The sequence below is a fragment of the Oenanthe melanoleuca genome, chromosome 4, assembly GCF_029582105.1.
Source record: "Oenanthe melanoleuca isolate GR-GAL-2019-014 chromosome 4, OMel1.0, whole genome shotgun sequence".
Taxonomy (NCBI): domain Eukaryota; kingdom Metazoa; phylum Chordata; class Aves; order Passeriformes; family Muscicapidae; genus Oenanthe; species Oenanthe melanoleuca.
In genome coordinates this window covers 10894972-10912558 of record NC_079337.1, presented here as the reverse complement: position 1 = coordinate 10912558, position 17587 = coordinate 10894972, and the positions used below count along the sequence as shown (strand labels likewise).

The 17587-nt window shown below is 53.8% G+C and overlaps 2 protein-coding genes across 2 annotated transcripts; both read right to left on the bottom strand.

Moving 5' to 3' along the window:
• Positions 1-363: 363 nt before the first annotated feature.
• MEPE (matrix extracellular phosphoglycoprotein) lies at positions 364-4859 on the bottom strand. Its single transcript, XM_056490137.1, has 5 exons — positions 4782-4859; positions 3174-3227; positions 2941-3033; positions 2041-2844; positions 364-1788 (listed from the first exon to the last, which is right to left on the bottom strand). Exons 1-5 carry the CDS (start codon positions 4839-4841, stop codon positions 685-687), a joined length of 2115 nt encoding a protein of 704 aa, XP_056346112.1. The 5' UTR covers positions 4842-4859; the 3' UTR covers positions 364-684.
• A 3033-nt stretch (positions 4860-7892) lies between these two features.
• IBSP (integrin binding sialoprotein) lies at positions 7893-12000 on the bottom strand. Its single transcript, XM_056490772.1, has 6 exons — positions 11947-12000; positions 11218-11268; positions 11028-11099; positions 10786-10839; positions 8755-8856; positions 7893-8477 (listed from the first exon to the last, which is right to left on the bottom strand). Exons 1-6 carry the CDS (start codon positions 11998-12000, stop codon positions 7893-7895), a joined length of 918 nt encoding a protein of 305 aa, XP_056346747.1.
• Positions 12001-17587: the final 5587 nt, after the last annotated feature.

Here is a 17587-nt window from a genome sequence, read left to right as displayed (position 1 = left end):
TGTGGCCAGGAAATGTAGCACCAGGAGGGCATGGTGGGGAATTCTTGCTGGAGGAGGTGGATGAACAGAGGGAGAGGATGCTCTGTGAGCCTCTCTAGCAAGCCCAGAGAGACTTGGCTCTGGCAGGGCTTGATAACCCAAGGGAGGGATGTGTGGGGCTTGTTGGCCACATTGCAGACCCACAGGAGATGGCAGGGCCAGGGATATGCTGTGGCCAGAAATCCCCTTATGCCCAGGGACCAGCCCACCCCCAGCATGCTGCTTGTGGCAGTGACTGCCTCAAGTCCCGTTAAAAACAGCAGAGCCAGCAGATCCTCAGGTACAGAAATGCCTTTATTTCTCCAGTAATGGAAGTGAAACCGCGAGGACAGAGGCTTTTTCTCACTGCTTCTTTAGTTGCTTGGCTTCAGTGCACGAACACCGCTACGCTATGCCGTGTAGCATGGCTGCTGTTCCTGGCTGTGTGGCACAGGCTCCCGGGCATTCCTGCTGCTGTGCCAGCTGCAGCCTCCCCCGGCTGAACAGCAGATCGCACGAACCAGTGATTCTTGCCTCCTGGGCTGTGAAGCACCGTGAAACAACCCGCCCCTCAGCGAGGCAAGAGCAGAGCCCGCAGCGGGGAAAGGCGGCGTGTGGGAGCCCCAGCTCCCCGCTGGAGCCTGCCGGGGTGGATGCCGGCCGCGCTCACATCCAGCGGCCTTGGGGGTACCCGGGGGCCCCCCACCCCGAGGGCTGCAGTCCCGTCTGCCCGCTCTCGCTGTGGCTGCCCCCGTCCCCCTCGGAGGACTGGCTGCTGTCGGCGCTGCCCAGGCCGGGGTAGGGCCCGTGGGGGCCGCCGCCCGCCCCGCCCAGGCTGTAGAAGGCCCGCTCGCGGACGTGGAGCTCGTCGGCGCGTTTCACCTGGTCCAGCTGCCGGCTGCGGCCCAGCGTGGCCATGGAGCCCTGCCTCCTGCCGTGGGGCCTGGCCCCCGGCGCTGCTGTCCCGCTGCCCCGGCCCCGCTCCCGGCCCCCTGCTGCTGCTGCCGTGCCGCCCGTGTCCTGCCCTGCCTGAGGAGCGGGGCTGGCCGCTGCTTTGGTGGCTTGCGACCTGCCCCCCGCGCCGCCATCATAGCCGCCGACACTTGTCTGGGCCCCGCTGCTGGGCTTCCCACTTGGAGACGGTGCTTTGTCCGTCCCGGGTGTCTTGTCCAGCCCTGCTCCCCCTGGACGGACCCTGATCCCTGACCCGGGCCGTGCCTCCACACGGGGGGTGGCTGTCCCCAGTTCCCCGCTCCCCGCTGTGCCCAGCACGGTGCCCGTGCCTGCCCTGTGGCTGCTGGCTGTCACCGGTGTGGTGCTGCCGTCCCCCTCGGGAGTGGCCGGGCGGATGCTGGCCCCCTGGGCTGGGACAGTGACAGTGGCCTCCATGTCACCCCACTGGCGGGGGGTCACACGGCCTGGCTTCCCCTTGGACCTCTGCCCCTCTCCTCTCACCTCATCATCATCTTTCCCAAGGATGCTGGCCACTGTGAGGCTGGTGATGCCACCACTAGTGACTCTCCAGGGGACAGGGGTTACCAGTCCTCTATCAGCACCGATGGTGGTGGCACCTTCCTCATCCTCTCCAGTGAGACGCCCGTCCCTGAGGCTGCTGGTGACGCTGTCCCCATGGGCTGGGGTGGCCGTGGTGGCCAGTCTTTCAGGCTGCCTGCGGACAGGGATGCTGTCATCTTCGCCACCACTGGGTGCTGCAGTGACATCCAGCCTGGAGAGGGGGCTGCTGGTTCCCACAGACGGGATGCCATCATCCTTACTCCCCCTGGAAAGGGGGCTGCTGGTTCCTACAGATGGGATGCCATCATCCTTGCTCCCCCTGGAGAGGGGGCTGCTGGTTCCCACAGACGGGATGCCATCATCCTTGCTCCCTCCTGAGAGGGGGCTGCTGGTTCCTACAGATGGGATGCCATCATCCTTGCTCCCCCTGGAGAGGGGGCTGCTGGTTCCCACAGACGGGATGCCATCATCCTTGCTCCCCCTGGAGAGGGGGCTGCTGGTTCCCACAGACGGGATGCCATCATCCTTGCTCCCCACTGGGGCACCAGCCTGGGTGGTTTCCTGCTCCCCCACACGGATGTTGGCCCTCCCAATGAAGATGTTGACCTCGTCATCCTTGTCTGGAGAGATCTGGGTGAAGCTGGTGTCTGTGCTGCCCAGGCTCCCACGGGTGACGGTGACACTGCCTGAATCGGGGATGTAAGCGTATTCACCCACACCTGCAGCACCCACTTGGACATCCTCCATCTTCTCGGTGACAGAGGACAAAGCGATGCCTCCTGTCCCTGTACCTTGCTTAACACCCTGCTGCCCTTGGCCAGAGACAGTGGCCTCCCCGCTGCCCTCATCCCCTGCCCCTCTGGTGGTAGGGGCCCTCCCCCTCCCAGCAGTCACTGGAACCACCCTGGGGGCACCGTCATCCTTGTCCTCACTCCTCACACTGGACCTGTTCCTGACCACAGCCTCACTGGGGCGTTCACCCTGAGGAGGAATGGGAGCACTGCCATCAAATTCCACCACCAAATCCAGATCGCCGCTGCCCTCTGAGCTGGATGGGGTGGGACCCGTGCCACCACTGCTGCCACGTGCTCTTGTGCCAGAGCCAGGGCGAGCACTGGGACCATCCCTGCTGATTCCCGTGGTGCTGTGGTTTTCAGGCTTGAGGACAATCCCATACTCGATGACTTCAGTGCTGCTGTTGTCACTGTGCTCTGGGGCTGTCCCAGCTGTCCCAGCCGGTGGCTCCCGCCTGGCATTGTCCTCATCCAGCCGGTGGCTGGGGATGATAGTCTGGTGGTCAGCCTCTTCTTTCTGTGCAGTACACACAAGGGAGAGAGAGGTCAGGGTGATGGATGGCTGCTGGGGGCACTGCAGCCAGGCCAGGGTGTCCCCTGGCCACCTCCTCACCTTTATTTGTGTCTGGTTTCTCCGTGTTGAGAATGAGTAGACATATTTGAAAATGTAGAAGCCATGCTTGGCGTTGCAGCCTTTCAGAAGTATCTGGTGGGGAAGAAAATAAGCAAAACCCATAATTTCCTTATTAATTGCGTTGGCAGAAGTTTCCCTTTCTGTGCCTGGCACTGCAGCAGGGTCCCACCAGTACTCATTGAGGCCCCAGGAGCTGGCAGAGGTATACATACCCGGTGCTGTCCCACACAGTTCCCAGCAGCTCTCCCAGGCAGCGGCGGTGGCACCTGTGGGCAGCAAAACACAGGCAAGAGCTGAGGCATCAAACTGCCCCAGCATCCAGGCAGCTGCCAGTGCCCAGTGCTGGCCCCCTGCCCTGCCCAGTGTTCAGGGAAGGTTGGTAAAGGGTGGGAAAACTGTACTGATAAGCCAATAAATTCCCAGGCACTACCTGGGGTGCTGACTTAAGGACAGCAGTAGTAGGAAAGGTCAAAACCCCATTTCCAGGGTCTGAAAAGTATTGTGAATTTTGCTACAGCATGGTGGTATTGCATGCTATCTTTCATAGGCTAGTGTTGGTCTGTAAATACCCTTTTCCTGGAGACTGCTGTAGAGGATTTTATCACAGAGCATTTTTTTATACACAGCACCATTGCTCACAAAAGCACGCTCCAGCTTACTTCTTGGATCTGTCTGTGATGGGAATCTGGAGCTGGTTAACTGCTGGAGTTTCCCAGTATTTACTGAGCTACTGAGCAGCAGCCTCTGTGTCCTCACAGCCGGGTTTCTGTACCTGCTTGGAGGCTTCCAGCTTTCCCTGATTATTCTGGCATCTTTTAGTGGGTATTGACTAGTGTATCCCTCAGGGTTGCCTACTGGTGGGAGCATCCTGTGAGCCCCACAAAGCCATTTCAAGCATTCCCTGCATGACAGAGTGAGAGAGAGCTCCATGGAGGGGAGTCCTCTTTGATTTCAGCAAAATTAGTCACTGAAACATCCCAAGCCTAACTGAAGGGGCAGAAACACACCCCAAAGTATTGAATATTCCCAGGTTGTTTCATTGTTTGTGAACAGTATCAAAGGCTGGATTACAGCTCTGGTTACACAGCATAGTGTTAACTCTCTTCTGTGCCCCTATCTGAAAAGCAAATCTATGCTGATTTATTGCCTTCCCCTGGGCTGCCCTGCTACAGACTGGGTTGTGAGAGCTTGCTCTGGGGGGGTAAAAGACACAAGGGAGGGGCCCATCCCTCATGGCCAATGGGATTTCCCTACTCCTTACCCTGACAAAAAAGCAAACCTTTTCTAGGAGCAGATTTTCACTCTAGCTGAGCAACAGTTATACAGGACAAAACCAGCTGCTATTACATTCATCCTAGTTTGCCCTGCTTTTAGTTAAATCTCTCAAAATTTCCCATTAGGAGAGCTGGAAAATAATTGCTGGCGCCCCTCTGACCGCTGTTCCTCACATGGGTAAGATGAGCATCCTTCCCACACCTCCCTTCCTGTGGCTTGGCTCAGGCTGTTCACAGGCCAAAAGCACTGGGCAGCTCCCAGATCCACAGAAATCCCGGGGAAGAGGTACAGCCACCCAGATGGACACTTGTGCAGTGCCCTGATTGCTAAACTGATGGGACACACTCAGCCACCTCAGTGCTAATATACATTTTTCCTTCTGGGCTCACCTCTGCTGCTCACCTTAATCCCCTCCCCAAGCACCAGAGGTGGTGTAAGCAGCTACAACCCCGTTTTCCCACTGCTGGAAGCATGCCAGGATGCACTGGGTAGTACATCTCACTCTTCCAGCAGTGTGCTGGGAACCCAGGAAAAGCCATACTCACAGGTGTGGCGAGGGCTGTGCTGAGCAGGCACAGGCACAGGCAGACGAGGGACGTTTGCATCTTGGGCTGCTCCTGGAGGCACAAAGTGAAGCATCACTGCAGTTTGTCTTCCTGGCACTTGTGGTCCTCAATAATTCTGCTTAGCAGCAACCTAAAAGCTCCCACTGTCCCAAAGCTCCCATGGCAACAGGGTTTTCCAGCAACCCAGCTTTCCCAGGCTTTGTGGTGGCCCTTGGCATTGTCCTGCCTCTCTGCATTCATTGCAACAAGGGCAATGCTCTCACCATGGGCTTAGGGCACAGTCAGCAGTTCCAAGTGGGCACACCGACTATTAAAACTTCCTAACTCCTTCTGTCAAAGCAGCTTGGGTGGGTATTTGCAATAAATGATCCCCCAAAATTGCTGCAAGCTAAGCTGTTCATAAATCCAAATTTAGGAAGCAGCAGGCTTTCACAGCACTGATAAATGGCAGGAGGCAATAGCTCCGTTGGCCAATAATTCTCATTTCACCCAACCACCCTTGCTTGGGCTTGCAGGTCCATCCCAGAGACTGTTTTCAGCCATACCAGCATTGCCACAGGAAACACCAGAAGGAAATTCACGCACAAGGATCAGCAGTACAAAGCAATGTAAGCTCAAGAGATGTGCACAGCCAAGGATCGGGATGTCCCCATCCCCACTGTGGATTGCCCAGAGTGGAAGCAGGAGAATCCCTGCTCAGAGACAGCAGAGCTGAAGGGCTAGAGAGAGACAGGGCAGGAAGCTAGGTAAGAAGATTACCTTTTCCCGTCAGAGGCAGGTCCCAGTGGCAGACCGTGGAGCCTGTGCCCACTTTGCTGAAATTTAAAGTTGGCCCCGGGTGCACAGAGCCAATCAGCTCCTGCCCAGGGACATTTGTCAGCTCTGGCAGCACCCGCAGATAACCAGGGGGAGTAATTTCCAGCTAAAAATGTGTTTGTGGTAAAAGACAGCTATCAAATGTTCCACCTGGCTGGATAAACAGAAAGCACAGTTTATAAATATCTGTTCTGAAGGCAAAATTGCTCGATGATTAGCGCAGATCTTAGTGTGGCACACATCCAACTTGGTTATTGATAAGAGGGTGTGCAGTGGGTCTTGGCTTGCTCGTTGTGACCAGCATGGGAAAGCTGGCAGGGCTGCAGAAATGGAAGGGCAGTATCCAGAGCCAGGCCTGGTCCTGGCCCTTTGGCACAGAAGGGCAGCATCGGCCAAGCTGAGAGCAGCCATCATAGTGTGTCTTCTGACACTCGCTTTTTGGGTTTCAGCCTCTACCCCTCCGAGCTGAGCCTGTGCAAGTGCAAAATAGAAGAGTGGCAAAAAAGAAAAAAAAAAGTATATTTTTCCATGCACTGCTTGCACAGGTCCCTTTGAGCCCAGCTTTATCGTGAAGTGCTACAAGGGTGTGCACCGTGTACAAACCCTCCTTCTCCTCACCTCTACTTTTGGTGGCATTGCTGCTTACTTACACCCTAGCCAAGAAGAGCTCCCACTGCCATGGCCAGCCTGGCTCAGGCACTCACTGTGATGGGGTGACAGCAGCTCCCATCCTACTCCCCACTCTGCCCTAACCTAAACGCTAGGAGATGGCACAACTGCCACATTATCACCAGAAATGCTTAAACCATCAGCATCCAGCCCCAAGCAGGAGCAAATCCTGGAGCTGGCAGGAAACTGACCCTTGCCCACCGGCCAGCGAGCAGCAGTCAGATGTCACCCCCCAGGGCAGCCAGCCCAGGTGCCTTGGCTCCTGGAGGAGAGCCTTTGCCAATGCCTGGGGGGCTGACGCACACGGGACTGGGCTGCGCGCCCTGCGGGAGCGGGACCCGGCCCCTGGCAGAGCCAGGCCCTTTGTCCATGCCAGCTCCCTGACGTCTCTGGGCACCCCCTGGGGATGGGGATGATGGAACTCCCGTGTCCCCACACCATCAGTGCATGCAGGGCTCCCCAGTGCTGCCGTAGGGATTGGTCCCCAGGGGTGCCCACATTGCACCTCCTGTCTCTCCAAAAGCTGCGGCCTGGATTTGGCATACGGAAGAAGTTTTGTACAATGGCCAGTGGCTTGCTGCTGCAGGAACAGACTAGTTCTGCAGTTGGACCTGCATCAGGAGCTGAACTCAGGTTTCCTTCCTAGGAGTGCAAGAGCAGCGTGGTACCTGCCATAAAGTGTGCATGAGGACCATCATTATTCCCAAATGGTGGCATCTGCATGGAACCCAGTGGGATTGTTCTACCCTTATCCATAATGCAGATCACCAGTTAGCCAGGGACACACTTCTGTTGGGAAGCAACCCAGAGCAGGGACCCTGAGGACTCCCAGCCAGGCTGATGGAGGAGGGGAGTGGATGCACTGCCACTGTGACAGCCCTACCTTGCTCTGGGAATGAGGGTGTGTGACAGGGACATTTTGGGCTGCAGTTCTGGTGTTCAAGACACACATATAAGTTGCCCAGTCTTGTACTCACATGCCTGGTGCAGGAATGAAGAACCAAAGCTCTTATTACAGGGGTGTGCATCTACAGCTAGTGATGTACAGAAAGATAAGTGAGTGTTTTTACCCTTACTAACATTGCCTGGTGTGCGGTCAGGCCATGGGAGGCACTTTACCAAGGACTGGAAGACATGGTAAAGTTATCACTGCTCATGTATTGGAAATTTACATCAACTTTACATAGAATGTGTCTGTAATCCCACAGCAGCATCCCTAAGAGAGCCCTTTCGTTCTTCAGAGGGGACTCCACAGAGGCTTTCCAAGTCAGCCTTGCTGTTCCTCCCTCCTTTCATGTGCATCTGAGCTGGAATAACAAGATTCAGCCCTAAGCTTCATGGGCAGCCTTAGCCCCTCACCAAGTGCTGTGCTGCCCCACACACCCCAGAAAATTTGGCAGCAAACCTGTCTCGACAAGCTCAGTTCAGTTGCTTTATTTCATTTGATTTCACTTTGCAAGATACAAAAAAACAAACAAAAAAAAAAGCCTGGGATGGAGCCAGCTGCCTGGCGTCCCCTCCGGCGTGCGGTGGCTCCAGGGAGCCTTTGGTGCAGCTTCCTGAGTGGCTGGGCAGGCAGGGACAGCAGCAGGGCTGTCCCCCTGCTCACTGGCTGTAGTAGTAATCCTGGCCATACACGTCGTAGCCGTGCCCTTTGTAGTAGCCGTACTCATCCTCGTAGGCGCGGTAGCTGTCCCCGCGGGCGTACTCGTCCTGCTCCTCGTACCCAGGCTCGGTGGTGCCCTCGTCGCCCCGGCTGTGCTCTCTGGCTGTCACATCGTACTCCCACAGCTCCCCAGCCGTGGTGGCATCTGGGGTGGCGTCTGTGGGTCCCCCATCATCCATAGTTGTCGCCTGGGTCAGACCCTCGTCGTTGGTGGTGCTTGGCATGGTGGTGGCTTCGGTTTCTTCCTCCTCCTCCTCCTCCTCCTCTTCCTCTTCTTCTTCCTCCTCCTCTTCCTCAGCTTCACCAGTGCCCTCCTCAGCTGCCACTGTGCTGTTGCCATTAGGTCCAACACTCTCTGTGGTATTGGTGCTTGTGCCATTGACACCATTCTCATTCTCATCTACTTCTTCCTCCTCTTCCTCCTCTTCCTCCTCATTCTCATCACTGTCTTCATTTTCAGAGTCCTCCCCCTTACTGGCAATCCTCTGCCTGATCCCTTTCAGGGTGCCTTGGCAGTCCTTGCCCTGGCAGAGGGAAGTCAGCACAGCATTACTGGGTTGTCAGGAGGCTGCAGCTCCATGTGGAAAGGGGCATGGGCTCAGCTGAGCATCCCCCTATCCCTTGCATGGCAGGTACCCTTTTTGGGGTACCCCTTCCAACCCCAGAGCTTGGTCCAGCTATGTGCATTTCCAGAGCATCACCCCAAGCAGAAACAGGGTGCAGGGCATCCCATGGGTAACAGCAAACCTGCAGTGAACAGCCCCTCCCCAGGGGTGCTCCCTCCAGCTCCCCAAACCACACCTGCTGGGGGGATGTGACATCTCCTCCCAGTGCATCCTGGCAGTCTCCAGGGGCTGCTCCAGCAGGGTGTCCAGCTGCCTTGGTGCCAGCATAAAACGGCTCCTGTAGGGACAGGGACAAGGACAGGGCAGGGCAGGGGTCAGCAGCTGGAGTGGCGTGCAATGAGAGGAGTACAGAGCCTCCACAGAGCATTTGGGCATTGCTCCAAGTTCCCTGCTTTCCCACGGGTCTGGCTCCAGGCTGAAATGGAGAAGCTGCAGCAGGGCAGCTGGAGCTGTGCAATTAAGTGGTGGTGGCTGGAGTCGGGTGTTCCCGTTCTGGCTCCACGTTTTGCTTTGCAAAGCATCTAAAGGTTTTCTTCTGAAGTTACCTCCCCCAGTTTCCAGTAAACAAAGAAAGCCACAGGCACACTGCATGTGGACACACTGCACGTCATGTGTGGATGGTCAGTGAGAGTGTGGTGGCTCAAAGCCAGGTGTGAGCCCAAACCCCACCAGCAATCAGCCATCAGCAACACTTGGCCCTGGAGATCTGCAGCACAGCAGGGCTCTCAGTGGGGTGTACAGCTAAAAAAAAGGTAAGGAATATCCCAAATGCAAATAGAGCCTGGAGCAGGAACTGGTGGGGCAGCTCATCCAGTGCCCAGCCTGGGAGGAGGAGCTTGTTGCCACCAGCAAACGAGCCGAGCCAGGACAGGGAAACCTAAGGTCAGTGTCATCACTGCTCTGGGCAATCCCTGCTGTTCCAAGGCCAAGACCAAGGACACCTACTCTGGCATTTTGGGCCATCTCAGACCTTGAAATACAGATGCACCTGATGGCAGAGAAAATCCAGGCTGCTCTCCTCTCCAACATGACAGCCATCAAATTGCACAATGCAGCCAGCTGTGCCAGCAGAAGCGATGGTCCCCATCCAGCAGCCAATATAACAAGGCTTTTTTCATACCTATAACTGACCTTGGGGCCTTTCAGCACAATTCCTCTTGCTGACCACCCTGCCAGTGAAGGCAATCCCTGCATGGGAACAGCCACTGCTCTGGTGCTCTCAAAATGAAAAGTGTAGACCTAAAAAGCAGCTAGATTCCTGCATACCACTTATTGCCTTCCTGAGAAATGAAATTCCACCTTTTGCTGCCCATCCCACTACTTGGTTTTATCCCTAGAGATTGCAGTAGTAGGGAAGAGAAACAGGTAAAATGGGGTAAATAGCAGGGAGGTGCCAGGGCTGGCACAGGAGCCACACCATGCTATATCCCAAGTCCTGACAGACCTCCAAAGTGGGGCTTAAAATCAGATTCCCTGGCTTTCATTAAATAACTTTTTAAAAAGAAAAGAATTAAATACTTGTTTAGGGCTGACACACAGGTTTCTAAGCTTGCCAGATCCTTATTTCAAAGCACCTGTGTGCCTGAGACCACTGGATTATTTTTGAGCATTTGCAGCCTGAAGAGACACAAAAGATCTTTGTAACCCCTTACATTTAATTTTGGACCTGGATGACTCTCACAGCTATCATACTGATCCAGCAGACAGGAGCAGCTTTACCATCTACATCTGGTACAAATTTGATTTTCCCAATATAGCAGCAGTTGTGTCACTCCACAGACACACATGCAGAACATAACTGGATTTTCCATAGAGATTTTCTCAGTACTATAGGGGCAACAGACCCTGAAAGAGGAAGGTAAGAGAAGCTCCTAACAGCACCTTCTTCCTTTGTTGTGTGAATCTCCCTGCTTCTGTCTTTTGGCCTGTCCTGCTCCTTTCTGAGCCACTGGAAATGGAAACCCAGAGAATTTGTCTCAGGGTTGTTTGGTGCAATCCTCACCCAGCAAGAAAAAGGAAAACAAAAGGAAAAAAATCAACAAAAAATAATAAAATAAGCCCCAGAGTAGAAAATCCAGTTGTATCCAGAGTGCAAGTCTGTGGGCGGCCAGTGACCACAAATGCTGATGAGCAGAGACTACAAACCCAAAGAAAGCTCCCAAATTCCCGTATTTGTTTTTGCAGCCTGCTGGTTTGCCATACTCACCCCCCCTTCCTCCTCCTCCGAGCCATCCCCCTCTTCCTCGGATGAGTCACTGCCCTAAGAAGAGGGAAAACCAGGTTGGAGGCAGGCAGGTGGGTGGGTTCCCAGTGGTGTCATGAGCACAGTGGTCAATGCCCAGGCCCACAGGCCATGCCAACAGGGCACAGACCCTGCCCCCATCTCATTTGGGCCAAAATCTCTGCATTTGGGGTAGCAAAGCAGCAGCAAGCACTCAGAACACCCACCTGGTACCGTCGCTGTGGGGGATACACGTAGATGTATCTGTACAGGTAATGCCGGTGCCGGCTCTTGAAAACCTACCAGGAGAGGGAGGGGGAAATCCCATCAGTGCTGGGTACAGGAGCCCTCAAAATGTGCTCTTCCTCAAGGTCAGCCCCATGTGGGACCAGGCACGTGGGGTGGGGGAGACCCTACCGCGTTCTCTTCTGAGTCGTCCCACTTGGGTCGCCGCAGCCAGCTCTTGACCTGGGGGAAAGGGGGATTGGTGTGAGCCCCACAGTGACACTGGGGAAAGGGGGATTGGTGTGAGCCCCACAGTGACACTGGGGAAAGGGGGATTGGTGTGAGCCCCACAGTGACACTGGGGAAAGGGGGATTGGTGTGAGCCCCACAGTGACACTGGGGAAAGGGGGATTGGTGTGAGCCCCACAGTGACACTGGGGAAAGGGGATTGGTGTGAGCCCCACAGTGACACTGGGGGAAAGGGGGTTGGTGTGAGCCCCACAGTGACACTGGGGAAAGGGGGATTGGTGTGAGCCCCACAGTGACACTGGGGGAAAGGGGGTTGGTGTGAGCCCCACAGTGACACTGGGGAAAGGGGGATTGGTGTGAGCCCCACAGTGACACTGGGGGAAAGGGGGTTGGTGTGAGCCCCACAGTGACACTGGGGGAAAGGGGGATTGGTGTGAGCCCCACAGTGACACTGGGGGAAAGGGGGATTGGTGTGAGCCCCACAGTATCCCTGGGGAAAGGGGGATTGGTGTGAGCCCCACAGTATCCCTGGGGAAAGGGGGATTGGTGTGAGCCCCACAGTATCCCTGGGGAAAGGGGGATTGGTGTGAGCCCCACAGCATCCCTGGGGGAAAGAGTGGGTTGGTGTGAGCCCCCAGCTGCCCTGGGTGCTCCCCCCTCGCTGGCACTCACCGAGAAGGCACATGCCATCCCCAGCAGGCAGACCAGCACCAGGACACTCCTCATGGCTGCTGTCTCGAACACCAAAACACGTCGAGGGAACGCTTTTCAGCTAGAAAGCACCAACACCACTCCAAACCATCCACATGCCTGTGTCCACGTGGGTGAGTGGGGAGAAGAAAGGCTGACCTCCAGCCATTTCTTGTTGGGGTCACCCAACCCCTCCATAGACCCAATTCTTTCTAATTCTTTCTCTCTCTCCCTTTTTTTTTTTTTTTTTTTTTTTTTGGATGTGCCTCAGCTTCTATGAATACATTTTGTTTTTTTCTAGAAGCCACAAAATACCAGAAAAGCAAGCTTCACCATGTAGTGGGCTCAAAGCTTTTCTGGAGCAGGACAACTTATTCCTGCTTCCCCATTGCCTTTGAGGGAGGGGAGAAAGCCAAGCCCCACTGGAGATGCAAGAGGAGTGACTAGGAGCACTGCCACTCTCATAGCTCCAAGACCTGCTTGGGCTCTGCCCAGGGAGCAGTGCTCCTGGGAATTACACCACCGACAGTTTAACCTCACTGAGGAAAAGCAAATAAATAATGGAAATAATTGGCTTCTACAGCCTGCCACCAGCAAAAATAACAGCACCAAGGCACCAGTGCAAAGAGCCCTCCACAGGCATAGCAGGAGGGGGCGCTGGGCAGGTCTGAGCTGTTAAGACCAAAGCACCAAAACACAGCCTGCCCTCCTCCAGCAAGGAGCAAGGAGCACATCCAATCCTTCCAGCAGCACCCCTGCCTTTCCCCAGGGAGCAATGCTCCCAGCATCCCCCTGAGCTCAGTCAGGCCCACTAACCTTCCTCTGCCCAAACCCAGTATCAGCTGTGCTTGTAGGGAATTGTGTAATTGATAAACTACATTTATCTCTTTGAGAAATTGCTCTATTATTGCTTAACTCAGGCTAGAAAACAAGTGGCCACAAGCTTCCCTGACCTCGCAGCAAGGCTCTGGATGCTCATCCCCTCCACCCAAGCGCTTCACGAAGCCACAGACCCAGGAAAGGACTAAAAGCCAGCAAGCTGAGCCCCTCCATCTCCCTGCAAAAAGCAGCCATCAATGCACAACCCAGCTGGGAAAAGCGGCAGAATCTTACCCTGCCCCAGCAGCGAGAGCTCCCCACGGAGTCAGGCAGCACAGATTTCCCTGCTGCTGCCCCGCTGGGATATAAGGTCTGGCTTTGCCCCCCCTCAAGGCAGTCACCGCCCTGCCCAGGGTGACGCCAGCCCTCCAGCATGCACCAAAACCCCTCCAGAACTTCAGGGCTGGCAGATTTGGTGCACAAACATAGCGCCCCGTGCCGCTGCCAAACCCAGCGAGGTTTGCGCCGCGCCGCTTAATTGAGGGTCTGGCCTCCCAGGGTATAATAACACTCTGGGTTTTAATTAAAATCAATATTGGGAAATCTGTTCCTGGGGGGTGTCCACCTCCCTTTTTGGGAAATTCTGTCACTGTTTTTTCGAGTAGACAAAAAGACCGACCTCAAAGCCCCGGCTCCACAGCCACTTGGGCAGAGCTGTTAAGACCAAAAAAAAAAAGGTAAATCCAAACAAATCCCTCTCCAGGATGCCTGCAGAGGCCTTGGTAAGGGCAGGGAAAGAAAAGGGGACTCAGATACAGGTGTCAGCCCCTTTGAGAGCCATTTCCACCATGGTGTTGCTGCAAAATGCATGTCTGCTTTGTTTCTAATGCCCTGCAAACTACACAGAGGCACACAGGGGCCAGCCCAGTCCCTGCTCTCAGAAATCAGGCATTGCTCAGCTGAAATCTGTGTATTCCAGCAAAGCAGAATAACTGCCTGGGGGTGGGGGGGAAATGAAAAAACCCACCCACATGTGCATTCAAATCACACTGAGGACTTTGGTGGCAGGATACAGCAAGCGGATGCTGCCCCCAGCACCCTCCTCTGCACAGACATCTTTTCTCCTTTACCTATATTTATCATTTCCTGCTTGGATGTCAGCCACCCAGCTCAGTGCACCTCTGCTCCCTCTTTCCCAGATTCTTCTTGCACTCCTCAGCAAAGCTGCAGCAGTTCAGGGAATGACTCCTCACCAAATGCAGCTTTGCTTCCCACAGCGGCAAGGAGAACTGCAAATCCCACGTGGTGCTTTCATCCCTACAACCCTAGGAGAGGGAACAGAGGTGCTGAAAAAAAAATGCTTTCAGGCAGGTCTGTGATGGTCAGCTTAGCCAGGGGTAAAAGTATAGTTATTTAGGACAGAAAAATCAACTTTGCCATGAAAGACCTGAATGTTTCTTCTCAAAACTAGGGGCACAAACAGCCTCACCGACATGCAGGTGAACTCACCATTGACAGGTTCATGATGGGCAGTTAATAATTGCTGATGGAACACTACACACATAAATTGTTTCTGAGGAGGGAGAGGTCCCCCATAGCTCCCCAAGGGTCCAGCAGCCCTGGCAGCAAGCCATGCCACGTGCCCACCATGCAACCCCTGGGGCTGCAGGGCACAGCAGCCCCATGGGCTTCAAAGCCCCTTGTGGCACTCTGAGGAGTCCTAATTATAAGGGAAGCCTGGAACTGGCTTTCAGCTGACGCCTTGTGCCAGGAAAACCCACACACAAAAAGAAAAAAAAAACAAGGAAAAAGAAAAAAAACACCCAGCCATGCAGTTTTTCAGTGCCAGCACAGCAGCCTCTGATAAAGAGATCAGCATTGTGAGGATTCCCCTGTCCCCCCATCTCCATGGGGCTGGAGCAGCTGGAGGGGCTGCCCTAATGGGGGTAATGCAGGGTGTTCAGGGCAGAGACAGCTCTGCTTCCCATTGTCCCCTGCTGTCCCAAGCTGCCTGGCCTAGGAAAGCAGTGAGCATGTGCCTGGCTTTGAACTTAGAATTTCATCAGGGCTTGGGAACAGAGAGTCCTGGTGGGAGGCGATTTTTAATGTAATTAAAGGGCTTCTGCTCTGGGCTGCTTAAAAAAATATATGGAAAAGTGACTATAAAAACACATATTTCACCCAAGATCCCTAAAAAGCACCAGGATAATTAACATGTGCCCAAGTGCCTTGTGCAGCCAGCACCTATGTTTAGCTCCTGGAGAGGGTTCTGCCTGGGCAGGCCACCAGCAGCAGCAACCTCACCGGCACCATGGCAGGACACCAGCAGGGAGCTCAGCCAGCACATCCAAAACCTTCCCATTTGAAATTTGTTCTTTATTATTGCTTTAAAAAACATCAAGGCGGGCTTGGAGCATTGGTCTTGGTCTCTTAATGCTTTTGCAAGAAATCCTTCTCTCCGAGGCAGCAGGGCTTGGAGGGATCACCCTGAAAGGAATCTGTTACTCAGAGTGGTTGCAGGTTATGAAAGCTTTATGGAAATGATCTCACCTTGCTGGTAACAAAAAATGGAACAGCTTATCTGCTTGCAGAGGATAGGGTTTAACCAATGTGGTCTGGTGGAAGGTGGGGTTTGCACCAGTCACTGGCCACAGCTTTGAGGTGCAGCTTGCACCCAGCAAGGGCACCCTGTATGGTTTGGGTGTTCTTGCCTGAGCCCCTGGGGACCTCAGGGTCAGAGTGTCCCTGTCTGGCTCAGGCTGACATGGCTCCCAAGTCCCAATTTAGTTATTATTTTTGCAGGGCGGTAAACGAGCAGAGAAGAGCGCTCCTGTCCTGCCCGGGCCACACCGTCCTATTTCCACACCCTGCAGCTATTCTGAAAGGAAACCTCAGGGCCAAAAATAAGTAAAGAAAACAAAACCAGAAGGACACTTTGAGAATGATGGGAAGAGACCAAGGTGCTGCTGCAGCCAGGGAAAGGGGCACCCCTGCCATGCAGCTCAGAGCTGGGGCACCCCCAAAATGTAGGGGGTATAATATATATAGGGGTCACCTGAGGCAGAGATGGCCCTGGCTGCCACCTCTCCCCACGTGCTGCCAGGGACAGGAGTGTGTGTGCCACGGTCACCAGCTGGGGAAAGAAGTGATGAGCAAGAAGAGGGAGCAACAGCGTAAGAATAAGGAATGCCTCTCTTTCCCCTTACCTCTCAGAGCACAAACACAAATGCAAACCAGCATCAGCTGCACACATGGCTCATTATTCTTTTGGCAGCATTCAATTTTAGAATAAAAGTGAAAGGGGAGAATATCTAAAATGCATTTTGTATCAGTCTCCATTATCCATACACAACCTTCATATATTGGCCCTCTGCAGCTGAACGTTTCGTATGGTTTTCCTTTTTCTCTGAGCAGAAACCAGAAAAAGGAAATTAATTCTATTTACATGCCTGGCAAAATGTAGGCCATTACAAAATGCTCTGCAATGTGAGCATTTTGTAGTACCCTGAACTCTGGGAACAAAACCCAGCAAATCACTGAGGTTAGGTCACAGCTTTATCACAAATCCCAGACCTGCCACCACCCAGGCTCTAACATGTTGGAGCAATGTCTATATATTGGATCTCCTCAGTTTGTTTGTTTGTTTTTCTCTTTTTCAGGAACAAGAAACACCTCATGAGCCAGAGTAAGTTACCAGGTCTGGGACCTGGTACACCTCCCAGTAGACCAGGTTGCTCAAAACCCCATCCAAATTGGCTTAAATACATATATGTATATATAGCATACAGTATATATGTATATATAGTATATGTATATATGTATACATGTCTTCTGCAAAAAGTACCTTAACACTCAGGCACTCATTTTGGTTTTTCTAAAGGTGGCTTTGGAAGTTTTCACACTGTCATGGAACTACTTTTTGCTCTGCAGGTGAAACAGCAACAGGTCTAGGACAGAAAGGGCAGGTGCTGCCTCTGCCCCCCAGGTGCAGGCTCACCCCCTGTGCTCAGTAACCTGATGCCTTCTGCTGAAATACAACAGCTCTTTGCAGCTTTGCATTTCAGGGTGTGAAAACAAGAAGAAACTGAACTGCAAACCACTTACTCACTTTTTAGCTTGAAGTTTTCCACCATGAGTTAGGGGGATGCAGTACAGGTGGATGCTATCACTTGCACTTGTACCATCCTGTGGTGCCTGGCTCCTTGGGGCCGTGCTGGGGTGACCACAAAACTCCCAGGACATGGCTGAGCCAGGGATGGAAAAGTTATTTGCCATCAAAGGGCATGGCAATAAAGGGAGCTTTGGAAGAAAAATTTCCTTCAAGCATTTGAAAGGTTTGTACCATTTTGGGGTTTCACTGAGGTCAAACACTGCTTTCTCACGTCTGGGATATTTCTTTTGTTCAGATTGATGGCCTCAGTGATTCCGTCAGAGGTTTTTCCTCCCCGCTGAAAAGGGCAGAGAAACGCAATCAAACTCCTGACCTCACTGTGTGCTTGGAGAGGAGTGGCACAGAAGAGACAATCCCATCAAACCTGAGGGGAGCCTGCAAGAAAGAGGGAGAGAAATTTCTTACAAGGGCATGTAGTGACAAGACAAGGGGGGCATGACTTCAAACTGAGAGAGAGAAGGTTTAGATTCAGTAGTAGGAGGAAATTCTCTGCTGTGAGGGTGGTGAGGCACTGGAACAGGTTACCCAAAGAAATTGTGGATGCCCCATCCCTGGAAGTGTTCCAGACCAGGTTGGATGGGGCTCTGAGCAACCTGGTCTAGTGTCCCTGCCCATGGCAGGGGGGTTGGATTG

What these genes read in the sequence shown, in the direction of transcription:
- MEPE (XM_056490137.1), bottom strand. Translation starts at nt 4,841, where the DNA reads ATGCAAACGTCCCTCGTCTGCCTGTGCCTGTGCCTGCTCAGCACAGCC. An exon ending in ACTGTGTGGGACAGCACCGG is followed by an intron (nt 3,034 to 3,173) that starts GTATGTATACCT and finishes CTTCCCCACCAG; the next exon opens with ATACTTCTGAAAGGCTGCAA. An exon ending in GAAACCAGACACAAATAAAG is followed by an intron (nt 2,845 to 2,940) that starts GTGAGGAGGTGG and finishes TGTACTGCACAG; the next exon opens with AAAGAAGAGGCTGACCACCA.
- IBSP (XM_056490772.1), bottom strand. Translation starts at nt 12,000, where the DNA reads ATGAGGAGTGTCCTGGTGCTGGTCTGCCTGCTGGGGATGGCATGTGCC. An exon ending in CCCCACAGCGACGGTACCAG is followed by an intron (nt 10,840 to 11,027) that starts GTGGGTGTTCTG and finishes CCCTCTTCTTAG; the next exon opens with GGCAGTGACTCATCCGAGGA. An exon ending in CGGAGGAGGAGGAAGGGGGG is followed by an intron (nt 8,857 to 10,785) that starts GTGAGTATGGCA and finishes CTGTCCCTACAG; the next exon opens with GAGCCGTTTTATGCTGGCAC.